The following is an 18,882-nucleotide window of genomic DNA, read 5'->3' as shown; positions in this document are numbered from 1 at the left end:
CTGCAAAACTGTCACCACATTACTCCAGAGTAAATGTTTTTTTAAGGTTTGTACCCCTCCAAAAGACTGAAGGGGTGACAGAAGCAAATAACTAAACAAAAATTTTGAATAAACATGTACCAAGCAGTAAATATTTTTATAGTAAAAGCCTTAACAAGAAAAATATATTTACCGCCTGCGTTTTTGGACTATATCGATAGGCCGGTTGACAGCGCACGGTGATCCACAGACATTTCCATTCCTCACTTTGAAGGCTCGGTCAGTCAAAGGGAGAAAGCCACAGTTTGTCGGCAAACTCATATTTCCCTCTCTCCTTTCCTTGCTTTCTTTTAGTCTCAACAGCTGGGGTAGAAGGGGGCTGGGGGCTGCTAACGTGCGTCCGCCAGTTTATTTTCACGCGACCCCACTTTCCTGAAGCATAACCCGGTTCCCATTGCCGCTGGTGTGATAAAAGTAATTTAAAGCAGAACAGAGGAAAATACAAAATGTTGCAGCTATAATAATAACCGCAACACTGAAACAATGACAAGAACTGCAACAATGAAAATAGTAATATTCCTTGAGTTCTTCTTTAAGCCTTAAAGGTCCACTTTCTCTTTTTTTATCCTGTTTTTTCCTTCCAAGAAAAATAAGTCTTGGCTCCTGAATGCAGTCCCCTTATCGCTCTTCTAAATCCATTTTTCTTAAGAGTGCCATTTCTTTGGCTGCTTTGTGTGAGGCATTTGAAAGTCTGCCTTCTCTGGGGAGCTTGTCAGACGCATGTTGAACACATACACGCTTACATGCTCACACACACTCAGAGACACACACACACACACACACAGGAGGAGTATCTGGAGTCCTTTGGAAAGCACTTGCTCCAATGATGCGGAGGAGAAGTGGAGGAAGGCACACGGTCACTATCCTGCGCTTTTCGGTGCTCCACTCCGCCTGTCTCTCACCTTCTTTTGGTCGTGCTCCATAATTCAGCCTTTTCTGACACTCAGTAAGTCACTCACTCACTCTTACACTGTCTCTTCTATCTCTCTCTTTATATCTCTCTCTCGCTCACTGCCTCCCTCTCACACCGCCCCCATGCTCACCCCCGATCCCAACTCTCTCTGACAGCTGAAGTCATGAAACAAGCAGACTTTCTCTCTCTCTCTCTCTCTCTCTCTCTCTCTCTACCAGGACACTAGCAGAGTGTGTGAACAAGTGCCAGTTACACTGTGAAGTCACAGCGCAGAGAGAGGCGGGGCCAAGGCAAGCATGCTGAGACGGTCTTTAGATGGCTCCTGTTAACCCTTTGCTGCATATCCCTTCCTGCAGGCTGTGCTTCTGAAAGCCCCCCCCACACACACACACACACACACACACACACTGTAAAAAGCCTCTTGACTGCAGATGACGTGAAGTCAACAGAGTGCTCACACTACTGGAAGCCGTGAACTTCAGAAAATCGAGGACAGTTCTTGACTGCCGAGAGATTTTTAAGACTGCACCCTAAGAACAGGTCCTGACCTCGCTGTCCAATTACACACTGCTCTCTGTGGACTTATTTGTCATGCATGCTGCACATTTTGTTCACAGCATACGGTTCATAAAGGCAGGTTTTAACAATGTCCTCATTACAAAATGGCAGAAACCACTCGATTCTGTCACTCCCTCTGCTGTAGCATCCAAATCTTTCCAAGCATTGTATTCTACTGCATTTACTAACTAGGCTTCACTGTACTTAAAAATGTAATTAAATCGAAACTAAATAAATACATCACTATTTACATTTCGGGTCTATCAGACTTGGACTGGGAAACTGCTCTAGAACCAGCAGGACCACTGGCTATCATGGCTTGCTTCCAGATCAATCAGTGCCAAAGCTATCATAAAGGCCAAATATAGACCCTTAACCCTATTAAACACAAAGTGAACCAATGTTTGTGTGCATGTGTTAAGTGGGTTGGGAAGTGAAGAGAATGAAACTGAAGCAATGGAGTTGTCAGGGGGAATAGAAGCCAGGAGATTGTGCTCCTCTCTAGGACCACCATGCCCTGTGTTCTCCAACAGGTAGCAGACTGATTGATTGATTGATTGGTTTGTCTTTTATTGAAGCACCAGCCCTGCTGTTACCGTGCAGTCTGAGCTATGAAAAGGGAGAGACAGAGGGAGTCGATAGACAGAAGGGGTTGAGAGGAGATGGTGGGAAAAGGGTTCAACAGGAACTACGCCAGAGGAGTCTTGGTAATGTACAGTGGACGTCTTATGCCCGCAACAGCGAATCCCGAATCAGCAAACCTGACATCTCAAGGAAAACAAACTGGGCAATTACTGACCATTATAATAACAGTTTAATGGTTGAAACTAAATCTAAACAAGGCCTACACAGAACAGATGGTAATGGGCTCAGGCAAACAGGCAAGCTAAACAAAAGCAAAAAGGGCTAAATACTACAAAAATACAATTTGTGTTCTTTGTACAGACTGAAGGGCATGCATAATATACATTATGTCAACACTAATCATCATACTTTGAGTACATTGTATGGGTCTCAGGTTTCAAAAACAACTGCAACTTTAAATACACTCAAGGGAGCTTTTTACGAATATGTCTGTATAGGAGGGGTTACCGATCGCTTTCTTAATCAAATTTCAAACAGTTATGACACATTCATTCTATTAAGAGGGTTTTACTGTCTGCAAATGAGTAATAGAAAAAAAAACTAACCAAGAGCCTTCCCACTGTGTCATTTCTAAATATTTATTCAACAGATGAACACATACTATCTAGCTATAATTGAGAGCCAAGTAAAGACTTGGTTACCTAAACAGATAAGAGGAGGTAGTAAATTATTTGTAGATTACTCCTGTTGGTATCTAACACATCACCATGGCTGATTGTGATCCAAATGATTGAAGAATATTTGAGTGGGGGCCCGGGTACTTCCTGGAAGAGTCTGAAGACCTGTTTGTCATGAAGCAGAATTCTAAGGTTTAAAACTTCCCACACAGTGAACGCACAGCCAAAGACACTTTGGACTAAAAGAGCCAAAAGCAAGCGGCATCTTGCTGGAGCCAACAGTTACACACTCCCTGGTTTCAGTATGACTAAATTAATATTAAGGAAGTGTACAGCTACTGCAAGACTAATTTCCTTAGAATATAAATGAATGTGAGTTACAATAAATACATCTTTTTTTATATATGTACAAAGGACTCTGGAGTCATTTTACGACTTAAGGCAACAGATTTCGACATTTGGATTTTTTTTACAAGGTATTTCCAAGATTTCCCATAAAAAAAGATGATTCAGATCTTCAGTAGCCAAAACCAATATTTCTGAAACTCAAGTTGGGACTATTTGAGTTCCAGAAACTCCTGAATATGTATATATCCTTAATAAAAACACAAGGCATTTACTTCCTACAGGTAAGAATAGGACACGAATACAGCTGGCAAGGAGAGGAGTGACACAAAAACAAGGATCACGGCCTTTGACAAAGAAGCAACGGACTGGTGATGCAAAATAAGCGTCTACAAAAGCGCCGTTGGGAGTACAGTGCTAAACAGGACTGCCGAGTAAGAAAAACAGCACGAGGATCGTTTTAGAAGTTTTAGTGTCCACTGTGCGCCACGCTCATGATGTTTGCTGCCTGTTGAAGCAAGTCGATGGTAGGCACTACTGAGGAATGCAGTCTAAAGATAGGTCCCATCCTCTTGAACCTGCTATTCCCTGAGTCAGCAGGTGACTGGCGTTCCCTTGAGACAGCAGACCTAAGAAAGTGGGTGGCATGCGGCCCAAGTCCAAACACAAGCCTTTCCAGCATCTGAGGTCTCCCCCCCACCACTGGGCAAACAGAGAGTTACCGACTGAGAATGAGAAGCAGACTCTAAAGAGATTTGATCCCCCCCTCAAACTATACAAGGGCTTGTCTTTCTCAGCCTTGAGCAACTCAGAGACAAGCTTGACTTGACACAACAAATCTGATGATTGTATTAACATTTGTGACGCGTTTGAGACTACAGATCCCAAATTCATATCACAGCTGTTATCAAGAAAATAATAAATACAGTTAATAGTGAATTACAATCACCGAAATGAGCAAATCTACTCCAATACTGCATATTTGTGCTTGTATAAAAATATAACTTTTCCTTGATAATCCACATCTTTGGAAAGTGCATCAAATGCCAAACTGTGTATCCATCCTTACATAAGCATTTCCTGGACCTACAAGGTCATCTGACCTCTGCCTGCACCGTCAGTGTTGACAGGTACACAACGCCTTCAAGATCCTTGGCTCCTGGTGCCTACAAACTTCCTGCGACTCCACAGGTCAAAAAGCGAAAAGGAACAGGACATTTTCGCTGGTTTGGCATTGGCGACGGAAGAATGGTGACAGTTAAACAGTTTTTAAATGTTTTTGGCCCGTTTGCCACTTGCTGTTTCTGAAAAGTTTGGTTTTCTCTCAATGAGGTAATGCAGGCCTTGCCTTAGAGCGAAACGTCTCTAAAACACTTCATAGAGATGTCACCCCAACAAGTAAATCGATTGTCTTGACCTCAAATCATCTGACAGCGTCTTCCCAAATGAAGCTGGGGTTTGGTCAACATAGATAAAACTAAGATCATATTACTCGACAGTCATTACAAGAAATACGTATCTGGCAAGAAAATGAGCGTTAACTCTCTGTGTCAGCACTCGGGATGCCAACTAGATAAGCTTTTGTTCAAAACTGTGGGTGGCTCCGTCACACCACTATTATAAATGATACAGTTTTGATCCTTTCGAGGCAATCGGCAAAAAGAGGGCAACACCAAGATCCCAGCTGTCTGAATGAGCGAAATCCCTGTTGCAGATTAGAAATACACTTTTTCATAATCTCCTGCTTAATTATTAGTTGTTGAAGTCCATATTAAAACTTCCTTGTATGCTGTAATCCTCTATGGGCCAACCAGAAACTCAGTGAGGGTTAGTCTAATGGAAGGCCATTCTGAGGGAAAATACTGTTCCAGATCAGCTATGAGATGTGACACAAAATCCAACAGGGCCTCAATGAGAGGGAATTGCACAAAACACAAAAAACACCCGATAATTTACATAGGAATTAAACCAATAGGGCATTCTTGGAATCTTTTTATATAAAGTAATTACTGAAACACATCCCTGTTTTGTTTAGATCGTGCCTGACTTCCAAGTTCAAAAGAAATGAGCCGTAACACTTTCCAAATTAAAAGCATCTTAATTTCCACCAACATATATCCTTATGAAGTATAAACATTTTCACCACATTAAAAATAAATACATTAAAAAGTTGTGTATTTGGCTGTAACGCACTTCTCTTTTAAGCTGTCACCACAATCTTGCCATTGTATGGTGTAATTTACTGCTCTGGCACAGATGGGTACTGAGCTTTAATGCATAACTGTTACATCAGTGTAGGAATTCATGAAAAAGGTTAGGGACCATTAGTGACAGTTAAAAGAGATATGAGTACATGTTTTCTATATGTGTAGTCTCCCTATCTACTATGGCAGGGTACATTTACTACAAAAACAAGAGGGAATGATACTGCATTGAAAAAAGCAAGTGCTTTTAAAAAAAAAAAGAAAATGCAAATGTTACTGTGTGGTGAAAACAAAGTGCATATAAGTGATAGTCCCCTGCCCTAAACTCCTAACTTAACCCCCTCACAAACACACACACACATTGATACCATTCCCCCCACAGTCACAGAAATAAAAAGTCTAGGAAGTCATATAAACTGGCTGTAGGAAGGAAATGAACTTGAAGAGATTCTTTTTATGTTTTTTATTTTTTTCCGCAGCAGCAGTTAAAAATAGTTTCCTTTTTTTCGGTTGTTTAAAAAAAAAAAAAATTGTGTTTACACAACATCGAACGTTTTTCCTTTTTCTGGCGCTAGCGGAGAGGAAGAGGGCTGTTGGGGTGGCAGAACGCATCCTGTGCAGTTTTTTTTCTCCCCGCCACACTCTGCTCTGTGAAAAAGAAATTGGCTTTGCTTTGCTTCTGCCTGGAAATGGAAGCACTGACAGGCTTCCCTTGTTAGGTCAAACCATTTGTCATCTGATGGTTTAAGAGTAATATCGCACTGCTGTTTCACAAAGTGATTAATCACAAATTATACTGATTGATTGTGGCGTTGCACATAACAACGGAAAATGTCCGTACGGCCCAAATTACAAATCAAGAAGGGTTCAGTTACGGAGACATATCGATGAAAAATGAGGCCCTAGCTGTAGCAAAGGCTCACATACCTAAGACATTAAGAACTGACTTTCTTTTTACACTCAAACTTTAAGTTAAAGCACACAAGTTAAAGTCTGCAGTTTAAAAATAAATGTCAGTCTGGGATATGTTTTTAATGGTTGTTTGTTTTGCCACTTTCATGTGGCACAATACATAACTAAACTCCCCAGACAGCAGAGGGGTTTTCTCTCTGCACAACATCTATAAAAGTCAATTAATTGAACACTAAAGCGGCGTCTGTTTTGTTTTCTTGTTTTCCCCCGGAAAAGGCTGGCAGCTTGCGTGTGACGAAAGCAGACCCTGGTGAACGTGACAGAGCAGTAGTTCCCATTTCAACAAGGCGTTAGCCAGTGAAGGCAGAATGGCAGGCAGGGTGAGAGGATCTCGCGGTGGCCTACATACACACGACAAAAATAGACTGCTGCCTGTCTGCAGTCAGAGCGCCGTGAAAGCAACAAGGCAGGAAAGCAATCTTCAGAGTCCAAAAGTGGGGTTAGGAGGTAGGAGATGGGGGGGGTTCTGGGGGTGCGGAGAGGTGCCAATTGTGGAGAATTTGTTTCATTACATCCAGCAAACAGCAAATGAATACAGATGGGGCAACAAAGAGTCCTGCCACTGGTAATAAATAAATAAACAAATACATAAATTGACAAACAAACAAACAAATAAATAAAAAGTTTGGGATGATTCATATTCGGTATATGGAGACTCCCGGATTTCTCGGGAAGATGTTAAGCGGATTTTATGCAAGTGTAATGTTTCTCAAGTGTGTGTTCTAGGAAAAGATACCTGAGGGCTTGCCAAAAATGCCCCTTGCTGTAATGGGATACAGAGACATCTGCCCCACGAGGGCAACGTCACAGTAATCATGCCACTACCACATCTTACACCATAAAACCATCTTACAGCTGGTACACGGCCTGCTCTATGGAGTTGGTTGGTCACAGAATCACATCGTTTATATCGGCTGGGTCTCAAAAAGGAAGCAGGAACTGTAGAGCAGTGGCCCCTAGTGTGCATAGCAAGCACTGCATTCCAGACAATATGCATCATAAAGCATTTACCATCTTTTATCCTGTATATGTAACTTAAACTTGTACTTTAATCTGTTTTACACACCAGGAACTGACCAGGTCTTGCTGGTTGACTTTTAATAAGATATTCTATTATATAGGCAACTGTTCACACACAAAGTAAAAGGAAAAATCAAATACAAGACTTAATGCACTGAATTTCACTGAATGCAGCACATTGAAACACAGTGATTACTGCAGAACTCAAACCTGGTTTCAGCACAGCTATGACCAAATCAGATTAGACACATGACACGATTGGTATTGCACAGAAATATGCAAAAACAACGTTTATAGCAGCAGCACAAAAGACTTACAGTTAATTGCAGAGATTTCCAGGTATCTATTTATACCTCAGTGGAAACAGTGGAAAAACAGCAATGGAATTGGCTGCTTTTTAAATTACTGAATTGTTAATGTGTCTGTATAGCAAAACTACATACTTGAAATGTTTATATAAAAATAAATCTATTTTATAAAATAGTCAATTTAAAAATAAATTACAGAACTCCAAAACTGTGTATAACTGAGACACCACCGCCCTCTAGTGGCCCCCAATAGAACATGCTAATAACAACATGAGAAGGAAAAAACATCAGAGACCTGCGGCATTCTGTTTTTGGGACATTTCAACCTTATTTTTTAGCCTTTAGCACAACAAAAATAATCATCAAATAATCAATAAGTGAGGAAGCTCGACTTAATGGACTCTTACTTCAGGTCACGTTTTACTTTTCTGTCTGGTCCCTGAACAGTACTCAGACTTTCTCTGAAAATAAGTCACGCTGAAAGATATTGAAGTCACACACAAGTTGTTCCCCCCTCATTCAACCTCTGCTGAAGAGACGAAAGGACACGTCCAAACACTACCCTACTGACGAGAAGCAGATGCCCAATACAGTGCTGTTTCTGCCAAACATAGTGTAAATACAATAATTTCTGAGTCATGTGAATGTGTAGACCTCGTGGAAAAAAAAAACAACTAAATAGTATTTGACCTTACATATACACTTTTGGAAAGTCTGTCATATATATATATATATATATATATATATATATATATATATATATATATATATATATATATATATATAATATATTTCCCCAAACCAATTAGTGTGCACTCTGACTGACCTGCCATCAAATGCATTAATATCTCAAATGGTGACCTTCTGTGATCACTCTAAATGGACGTTACCACTCCAGCCCCTCCGTCTACCAGAACATCCACAAATCTTGCTTTACTCTCATGTATTCACAAGCAATGGATCAGGAAGTGAATGCTGAACGGCTACAGCAGACAAACAGATATTATCTTTTATATATACCAGATATCCGTCTAACTTAGATGCCATACAGCCCCATAAAAAAATACAAACTGTGACCGCTCTTATAAACACTGTTTAACTAAAGTATTGCACAGTAGGAGAGCACCACGGTTAGTGCTTCTATTTCTTACACTAAAGGATTGGCTTGCAGGTTTTCTTGTAATTCAGCTCCTTCATATTCTTTACATACTCTTTCGTATGTCTTTTTTCAAATGTTTCTAGCTTAAATTTCAAATTGTACAATTGTACACAACAGATTGTTCTTAACCGCCCCCTCCCACAATCTGGAAAAAAATAACTGCAGCATTTGGGGAAAAAATGCAAAAAATAATCAGTGCTGTGTAACGCAATAACAAAGAGCATTATTTCATTCGTTCCTAGCTGTCATTTCAAAGCAAGTTCACTCTGTATGAGCTGGCACTGATGGCCAACTGATTCTGGAATTGATGGAGATCAATGCTCAATGCAGATTGTTTGATAGGGAGAGAGTCATTCATGCCGAAACTCTGGGGCTGTGGGCTGACGCACAGAACTCTCTCGCCAGATCAAGAGATATCGACTTAATGAGCGTTACACTTGTTTTGGGGACAAGCTCCTGTGATTACCTTACCTTACATGACCCCCTTTCGTCTGTATGTGTTGTTTTATGCCTGGCACTTTCTAGATTGGGACAGGATTCAAAGTATTAGAGCCTCTGTACCAAATCGGAGCACTGTTGTGCCTGTTAGATTCAAATTGCACTAATTCAGTGATGTGTGGACCTTTTCTGGTTGACTATTACCATTATAATACAACTTCGATATATATAATGCTCACATTTTGACCATTGTTATCCTACTACTCAATGATACCCAAGTGGAAACACAACCCTTGTTCCTTTCCCAGTCCCAGAACATCTCTGGAATGGATGCTGCCAGGAAAAAAAAAATGACCACAAGCATTTATAGCAAGGTAAATGTGTGCCCACAATTCAGCGTCTTACAACCTCAGTTTACTAGTGATAAAAGGAGCATTTGCCGGAGAAGATCTGGGATCCTTCAATAAATGGCTGAATGGGAGTGCATCAGCATCTTTAGGCAAAGTATAAAGATGGATTTTAAACCTCTCCACGATCCATGGTTGATGGCAAGAATGTCTGCCAATGTGAAGCCAGCTTTAGTCTTACAGGAAAGAATAAGATGTGCTGATTTTATGGTTGCTGTAGGGTGTAGTGTGAAGCAGGAAAGTTTCCTTTGTGTTCCAGCAACAGGCGTCTAGCAGTGGAGAACCCCATGTGTAAGTGAACTCCTGCCCTTCGATCCAGCTGTGCCAGTCTCCTGGAAAGTCAGGGCTTGTTGTCTTTGCAGTGAAATGTTTTCCTTGTCCGCTAAATGACACTAACGCAGATGTGGGAAGCTGGCAAGTCCTTGGAAAAAGACTGGCAGGCTAGTAATAGTGCTATTTTCCTGCTGTGTTCATGTGGTGACGTAGCCAGCTAATTTGGCAGTACACACAGGGCAACGTTCACTATGTTTCAACACCTTGCCCAAAACTTCCTGTCCCCCCCCCTCTCTCGTCTGGTTTCCAACCTGCTCAGGTCTCACACAAACCATCTGTGCTGCTCACAGGATGCAAAATTAAAGGGATTTTAGGTGCCCGCTATTGCCCCCACAAAATGGTTTCCAGTGTGGTTGGCTCAGTTTTCTTGAGCAGACTTGGCACAGATGCTAGGCTATCTCCTGTGTTCATTTATTTATTTTTCTTCCCCTCTGCCCTGGCACAATTTATGAATGAGCTCATGCAAATAATCTACATGTGCACTGCCTGACCAACGCCAGGCAGACATGCAAAGGGGCGACTTTGGAGATGGGGCCTTTGATGTGTTCTTGACCCCGCCTTACTTGATTATGACATCATCACATCTGGAAGAGATTCAGAAAGGAGCTTTGATGTGGATAGAAGTAACAGTAATTTTGTAATGTACTGGATTGCTGGAAAGAAAAAAAAAAAGAAAAAACATCAAGACCTGAGATCGTCATGATATGCTTTGAACTCTTGCCTTTTAGGAAAAGGAAAAACATGGACATTTAATTATGGCATCATCCTGAACTCTCTCTTTAGATTCCTGATTATTATAAATGAATCCAGCTAAGCAAAAGCTTTTCATTAAGAAAAAGAAACCTCAGAGTCAATGTGTATGTCTCTTTTTCCAGTCAACAAGGCTTACATTTCAGCACTGTAGAACTACCTGTGTAGTCACAGGTATGGTCAAACATATGCAAGCTTTAAATCCAGTGAGTGTGAATGGCAACATTGCTAATAATAGCACTTGTTAGACTAGAAAACCTCTAATTGCTGTTGCTGGAGAAACTTTAAATCACCAATATGTCCAAATCTAAGCCAAGCACCCACACCCCGTACCATTAAAAGGGTGGTAGCCTCAATTGGAATGATGGTGTTCCCAGCTGCCCCGTTCACCAATGCCTTTGCCAGGAGTAACAGGGATGCTCAGACGTCACTGGGCATTGGGCTCCAGATCAATTGTGCAGCTCAGTGCCCTCAGGGCGCCTGGGCTTTGGCAGCACTGTGCAACCTTGAACAACTTCCACCAGACCTGAAACACACTGCCACAGACTGTGCTGTCTGTTTGAACCATCCCCCACCCCCCTCCTGGATCAAAACAGGGAACGCAGTCAATCTTCAACAGATAAACCTACGCACAGAGCAAAGACACCAAATGCGCATTCATGCAAAGCTGACAAGAGAGAAATTACACAGTTATCACATCAAGAGGATTCAAGTGTAATTTTGAGGCAAAACAAATTAAATATAATAATAAATAAACAAATAACAAAAAATAAGAAATGCAGCTGGCTAGGGTAGGCTGGGTTTTGTCCCTCACCACAACATTTTAACTACATTTTCAAAGATTTTCACTGAAAAAGATTAGAAGAATGTGAAATTGTATTTGGCAGCGATATCATAAAGGGACCTATTCAGTGCAGCCTGGATATTTATTAAATAATCTAGAATATTTATTTGGTGTGCTTTTCTTTAACTTGATCAAGCTGCTTGCTGCTTTTGGAGAAAGAATATGTTTACATTTATTCAAAAAATAAATGAGCTGAAAGCAGATAGACCATGGGCTTATTTGTCAACACATACATCTCATACACATTATAACCAAAACTGTTTATCTCCACACTGTTCACCTTATGCTTTGATTCCAAGTCACTTCCATTTGATTAAAACATGTTCTTACATTTGCTATTAATAAACTGGTTTTCATCTTCCCCCGTAAACCCTTTCTAGGGGAACTTACAGATGCAAAGCTTGGTCTTTGTGCGCTTGACAGTCACTCTGAAAAACAAACATCTTTCTTCAAACCAGATGTATAACTGCTGGGTTTTAAGCCTGCCAATGATAACCCTGCATTGCACCATACTGTGTAGATGTATCTTCTGAAATGAGGACATGAACCAATAGATTCCTCACAAAGGCGCAGGCCTTTGATGGTCAAATCACGTAAGGTTTATGGATCTCAAAACACATGCCATTTTCAGCGATTAATCAGTTGTTAATTGAAAGATAAATCTAAAACATGTTGAAATCCAGAGTTTCCCTTCCCTGATGTAAGTTATCGGCAAAATAAACCTGGAGGGGACTTTGTATAGCCCCTTTGGTGTAAACATTGCATCTGTCTCCACAAATCAAGTCTTAAAATCTCAACTCACTAGTTATCTGATGGTTGTTTTCCACAGACGAACTGGGATCCTGCTAGGAATTCATAGGCTACAGGCAAATAAAAGAATGGAAACAGGAAACAAGGGTCAAATGTGTTGGCAACAAATACTTTAAAGATGGTCCCCTCTCCGCCATTCGTCAAAATGAATTGCAACTGCACCAATTTAATCCAGTCAACTTCTGAAAGGTGTTTGAGAAAATCACAAACAGGGCCTCTGATCAGAGTTTTCAGCAGTGAGTAGAAGGCCTTACCTTGTTGAGTAGAGGTTAACACAATTGTTAAAGTACTGCAAAGCCTGAGTTTCCCCCAGTTCTTTTTTTTTTGCAGAAACTGGCACAGGAAGCACACTGTATGTAAAGTGCATAAGTTGTACCACCAATAACTAAAGAAACGCAGATCAAATCTCTACATTCAGTGGACTCCCCTTTCTGTTGGATCTTGAAACTCATTCCCAACATTCTCTTTACTGAACCGTGATGCCAAGAAACCACATATTCCTTCCAAAACTCACAGGACATTTCCTGATCCCTTCCATGGCCCTTTGCATTCTGGACAAGATGACGAGAAGAACAAAAAAGACCAACAACAAACAGAAAATCTTGCAATACTGTAAACCAAATTAAAGGAAAAACCAACATAAAGCGTCTCAGTAAGGTGTTGGGCACCACAAGTCGACAGAACAGCTTCAATGCTCTTGGCACAGATTCTACAAGTCTCTGGACTCTACTGGAGGGATGAACACCATTCTTCCAAAAGATATTCCCTCATTTGGTGTTTTGATGATGGTGGTGGAGAGCGCTGTCTAACATGTCAGTCCAAAATCTCCCATAGGTGTTCAATTGGGTTGAGATCTGGTGTCTGCGAAGGCCATAGCATATGAGTCACATCATTTTCATACTCATCAAACCATTCAGTGACCCTCGTGCCCTGTGGATGGGGGCATTGTCATTCTGGAAGGGACCACTCCCTTCAGCATAGAAATGTTTCACCACAGAATAAAGGTGATCACAAATAACTTTGTAAAGATTTGCAGTGACCCTTCCCTCTAAGGGGACAAGCGGACCCAAACCATACTAGGAAAATGCCCCCCCACAGCATAACAGAACCTCCGGACCCCCTCACTGTAGGGGTCAAGCAGTCAGGCCTGTACCGTTCTCTTGGAGTCCCACACATGCACTCGTCCGCTTGTCCTGAACACAAGCCAGTTGAGTGTCTGTGTGACTGAAGCTCCTGCCATTCATGTTCAATAATGACCCCTCTTTCAAAGTCACTTAGATCCTTTCCTCTTGCCATCTTGATCCAAAATCAAGGTCAACTGGCCCTGCTCAGCATTTTTAAACATGTCTCAGAGCATGATAGGATGTTAATTGCTTAATTGTATCATACAGTACTCCTGCATTCATTATGTTCCTCCACTCATTTATTCAGGTTTTTCCTTTAATTTGTCACCTGTCTATATGTTCAGATTAGCTTGATTAGATGGATGCAGCAAAACAATGAAGGAATCTATAACGTATAAACTACGATTTCTTTACTGATTCTCACAGAACAAGTTGTTACTGTATTTCCTGTTTTGTTTGGGAAAGTGTAGGACTGACAGATCAGTGAGCGCTCTGTTTCCTAGTGTTAGGTCTTCCATGAAAATTAATAGGCTGGATGATTTCAGAATAAGACAACAGCTTTGCTAGGAAGCCATAATGAGAACTGTCTTGGAAAACCTTGCATGTATGTAAAATGGATGTACTGGAAAACCATAACAGTATCTCAGTAGGTGCTCTTCGCAATAACTTTATAATTACTAGAAAGAGTTTTTAATCAGCTGATCCTTCTGTGTTAAAATATTGTAAGTATAATAAGGTGCTTCTGTCAGGGGAAAAAACATTAGTATGTTTACACTAGGGACTACTACTTCCCAATAAAAAAACACAGTGTGAACACTTGGATTCCATTTATTTGAAAGCATTTTGCCAATTTGTGATATAATGTAATTGTAGCCATTTAGACTTAAGTTGAGCATACTAACCGCCGTGGTGCAGATTCACAATTAGGGCTAATTCAGGTTGAACTAGTTTGTTTAAAAGCAATATACTGATATACATATTTATGGACATTCTTATAATAATTTGTTTGGCTTTGCTGTAACTATCTCAGTCAAGCTTCTCTCATATTTAACAAAGTTGTATCATTGAACACCATATTTATATGTATAAATGTGTCATTAAACAAATACCCATCCTCAGCTTTCCAAAAGTACAAAGATGCACTCATTCTCCAACCATTCCCTATTCGTGAAATTCAGTGCAGCAAGTCAATATTGTTTGTCCTTTTAGAGAGAGAATTTCATGAGAAATTCAGATGCAAACACTTTCTTTCCTGATATGGTCAGTTCCAGAGGAAAGCCTTATTTTTGTACAAGGACGAGCCCTCACTGTGTAGCTTTTGAATGTGTTTTTGCCCAGCAGAAAAGACTAAACAAATCATAAAGTACAGCAGAAACATGTGGACCTTTGGTGGGGTCTCTTTGCTATAACTGGGGGTCCTGTTTGCACTTAAACCTGTTAACAGGGACTGGAGTGAGACCACTGGTGTCCCAAGAATAGAAGTATAACGGGAAGTGGATGTAAGGAAGACTGCATAAACAAAGAACACTGCAGTACCAGACCAATATAACCCCCACCCCCCAAAAAATGTAATTACAACAGTGGTAAAAGATGCACACCGTAGCGTGAAGAATTCGAAAAAACAAGTTACGTACCAAATGCAAGAGTGTCTCCGCGTAGAATTGTAATTGAACTGCATGGTTTTCCTAGGGAAGCGGGATTCTTTATTCATCATGATGATCCTAATGATGTCACCAGAAATATAACTCCCGTGCGTGCTTTGGGGAGCAGGCTAATACCAAACAAGAAGGCATTCCCAGCGGATTCTCCCGTTCCTCTCCCCACATGGTTTGTAGAGGTCTGCTGGCGTGGCTCAGGTGCCTGGCAAAGTGATCCCTGCCCAGCCCAGCCTGGCTTATCTTTGGGACGCCTCGATAGGACTCTTAGCCAACACACGGTCTCAGACAGAAACACCTCAGATAGCTGTTCCCAATGTGCTGGGTGGCCTGGGAGTGAAGGGAGTGAGCAGAGTAAAGCAGCAGAAGGAGCAGTGGCCGCTTGAAGGGGAGATGTAAACTCTATGGAATCATTGGTTTGTTTTCCATGCAAATCTTCTGGCTCATTTGTGCTCTGGTATTCGAGATAAACAAAGTATTCTTTGTCAACGTCAAGGACCTTAATACGGAATACATACGCAACACAATCAAGAGAAAGAGAAAGTTTCAAAACGCACTGGAGAGCTGGAGGTACACTAAGGTCAACATTTGTAAAATCCTCAGCAAATCTGAGCCTTACAGTAAGAAAGAGTCCATGTCTTGGAGGAATATCCTTCTTAGTTTTCGGGTGCTGACCAAGTTATTCTCTAAATTGGAGCTTTATAGCTATTGTCAGCCTAGATCCACAGCCACGGCGGGGTTTGTTTTCTTTGGCAAGTGACCAGATTTCAATCAAGGTAAACTTGAACTTTCATTTCATTCATTCCTAAATAGGAGATGCCAAATTCTACTTCCCCACCACCGTGCCGAGGGATCACACAGCTAATCCATCCAAATACGGCTCTCCCAAAGTGGGCTTTCTGTAACTCATAAATCCACGTCGTGTTTTTCTTTAAAGCAGAGGGCACGGAGGCCAAATCCTCAGACACAGAGGCAGCAATGCAGGAAAAGGAGATGGGGGGGTTGTGGGGAAGAAAAAGAAAAAAATGAAAAAAATGCTTTTTTCTTAAATTTTGTGTGGTGTTATATGTAATCCCTTAGGCAATCCAGGAAATCTGCAATTAACCAGTTTCAATTTAAGTATCCAAATTGCTTTCAAAACATCCCATCCTTAACTGGAATTAGTTCCAAAGTCAAAATAAAGAAACACAGGAAAAAATCCATTGCACTTTTGGCTTGTTTTGATTTTGAAGAATCTAAACGCAAAGGAAAATCCACCTCAGTCAATGGTAGAGACTTGCTTGGAGAGATTCTAGACAGACAGAAACCAGCAGGGCTTGCCTCCTTCTTTTCACAGACTTTGTTTTCAAATGGAGGGTGCTAGCTGTCTGGTCTTGTTTCAGACCTCCCGCCTGACAATCACACACTCGTTACTAGCTTGCCTGTACTAGATGGGCCATAGAGAAGAACCAATTGACTGCGTTCCAACAAGGCAGAGACGCACTAAGCCTGGAGCTCAGTAATGACAGCGTGTATTGTTAGTTCCAGCAGATAAGGGGGGGCGGTGGGGGGTGGGGTTGGGGGTGCATTAACCAAAAGATATTTAACACATTCTTTTCCTTGCTTTGGATGCACAGCCCCAGTCATGCTGCTTTGAGAGCTCCTCTACAAGGGCTATCTGGAAAAACTGAGCATATTCCCGTTTACCACTGCTGCAAATTGGACCGTAACTGGAGGAAAATGAGCAAGAAGGTCTTAAAAATTTTCAGAGCCAGCTGAGGATCTCACAAGAGGCATGGAATAATCTGAATGAGCCACTGCCAGAGAAGAGGAGAGGTTTTAAAGCTGGGGTGAAAAAGAAAATGGGAAAAAAAAAACTAAAATCGTGATTGGCCTGCGTATAAACAGCTCAGGAATGCAGGGCCTGTCAGTTCTCACACTGTCATATCTGTCCATTAAAATACCTTCGAAACCCACGTCAGAGCTGGCTGACATAAATAAACCCCCTAGGCCCCAGCTCTCGGGTTGTGCAGCACAGCCAGTAACCGTCAACAAAATGCAGGGGCAGTCTGCAGACAGGGGTCGCTTATCCATCATGCCTTGGTCTTTAGTGCAGTCTTAGTCAGCTTTCAGCAGATACAGAAACACTACACAGACTGTTGTGTGCTGCGGAGTGAGAGGAAGAGTATCATATGAATGAGGTGTCTATTTTTGCCAATAACCCCCCCACTACCACCACCTAGGATACCACCTGAATTGTCTTTTTGTGTTGTTTTGTCGTTGTTTCGGTTGGATTGTCGGTTGCGGTTAAATTGTTAAACAAAACCAACGCTGTTAGAATGCCATCTCTTTCTGTGATCACTTGAACTTATCATTATTTTCATAAGCAGTAGTAGTGCTTGTTGTAGCAATACCAGCCTGTTGAACACTCAACCTGTGCAATTAACGCATTGTTGTTATAGTCACCTGGGAAGATTATTATAGACCACAGACAGATTTGTAAACCTAGCTTCAACAAGTGTTAGAGATAACAGGGTCTCTCCCTTAACATCTTGAAGGCTGTGTTTATTTTCTTATCTACCGTAAAAAGGCTGACTCTTACTCGGTTCTCTTGTTTAGCTTCTCTATCAGTATGTTTATTATATATAATCAAATAAAAACTGATTATGGTTGTTAACCTCCAGGAAGTGTTACTTTAAAAAAAAAATGTTTTGCAGGTCTTTTGTTTGAAGGTGCTCCTGCAGTGCAAACTTAGGTTTAAGTAGCATCTATATTTACCTAAACAGCATATGTTTTTTTTTTAAGTATAATATACAATCATGACAGCTGCCCTATATAAATGTTGTTTTAATAGAATCATGTTTTATTATTTAAAGTTGACCCGTAGTGTCAAGCTCCAAACCTTCTCTCTGAAAATTCTTTACCCTTTGTTGGCCTGATTCAATTTCAAAATGTTCAAGCTAGGGGGTACTAGAAGGATATGGAAATGATAGTAGTCATAAATGCTCCATTTAAGAGCATTCCAAGACTGCACCTGAAACCATAGATGGCAGGGCCTCAAGATATCGATCCTCCTGCGTATGACCTTCAAGTAAACTTCTTCTGAAACTAGACCACATTTTGAATGTGTTTGCTGGCTCTGTGATACCCTTCAAATACTCCTTCCTCTTTTATACACAAGTTACACTCCATAAAAAGTACTGTTCTAATTCAAAATGAAACCAGGTGTTAACCAAAGATATTTGACGGGGACACTTTTGCATTTTCATTTGTTCGTTAGTTGTTGTTGTATGTTTAGTACAAAGCAAATCTACCAAGAGACAGCAGAAAAGGGAAGTCATTATTTATGTATTTTTTTTAATAACATTTCGTTTCATTAGGTTTGGATCGTGTTTATTTGGTGTTAGATCAAAGGGCACAACATTTTGAAAGGCGTCCTGCAGTCGTGGCTCTTGCATTACGCCAGTAGATTCTGCCTGGCCCAGTTGGGGTGTTAAATTCTGTCGGGAAACTGGTCTGCAAACTGTAAACCCAACTGGGGGTCACGGAGAGAAAACCTGGCAGCCACGTTGCAGCCAATCCTCGTGTAGGGAGCAGCAATTGTGTCGCCGGGGCCAGCAAGCCGTGCGTCATTGCTCTAGCCTCCAGTCACAGCTGCACCACAGCGAATGGACTCATTTGAGCGTGAAACTGACACTAAACATAAATTTGTCGATCCGTCAACTGGTTTCGGTATTGAAGAGAGTGAGGGGAGCCTGCTTG

The 18,882-nt window shown here is 41.2% G+C and overlaps 1 protein-coding gene across 4 annotated transcripts in view; it reads right to left on the bottom strand.

Annotated features, from left to right (window-relative positions):
• LOC136718587 (3',5'-cyclic-AMP phosphodiesterase 4C) overlaps window positions 1–18,882 on the bottom strand; it is a 134,116-nt gene that overhangs the window by 41,510 nt on the left and 73,724 nt on the right. The window contains exon 1 of one of the 4 annotated variants that reach the window (XM_066696366.1): window positions 15,121–16,610. The exons of 2 other annotated variants lie outside the window; for them this stretch is intronic. In XM_066696366.1, coding sequence (XP_066552463.1) covers window positions 15,121–15,200 — 80 coding nt within the window. In that variant the 5' untranslated portion in view covers window positions 15,201–16,610. Of the gene's footprint in view, window positions 1–172; window positions 1,132–15,120; window positions 16,611–18,882 lie in introns of those variants that run through there. One more of the 4 variants, XM_066696365.1, reaches the window with a different exon arrangement.

This window comes from Amia ocellicauda, chromosome 22 (genome assembly GCF_036373705.1).
Source record: "Amia ocellicauda isolate fAmiCal2 chromosome 22, fAmiCal2.hap1, whole genome shotgun sequence".
In the NCBI taxonomy this organism is placed as follows: domain Eukaryota; kingdom Metazoa; phylum Chordata; class Actinopteri; order Amiiformes; family Amiidae; genus Amia; species Amia ocellicauda.
The sequence above is the reverse complement of the archived record's forward strand: the minus strand, read 5'-3'. Positions and strand labels throughout refer to the sequence as shown.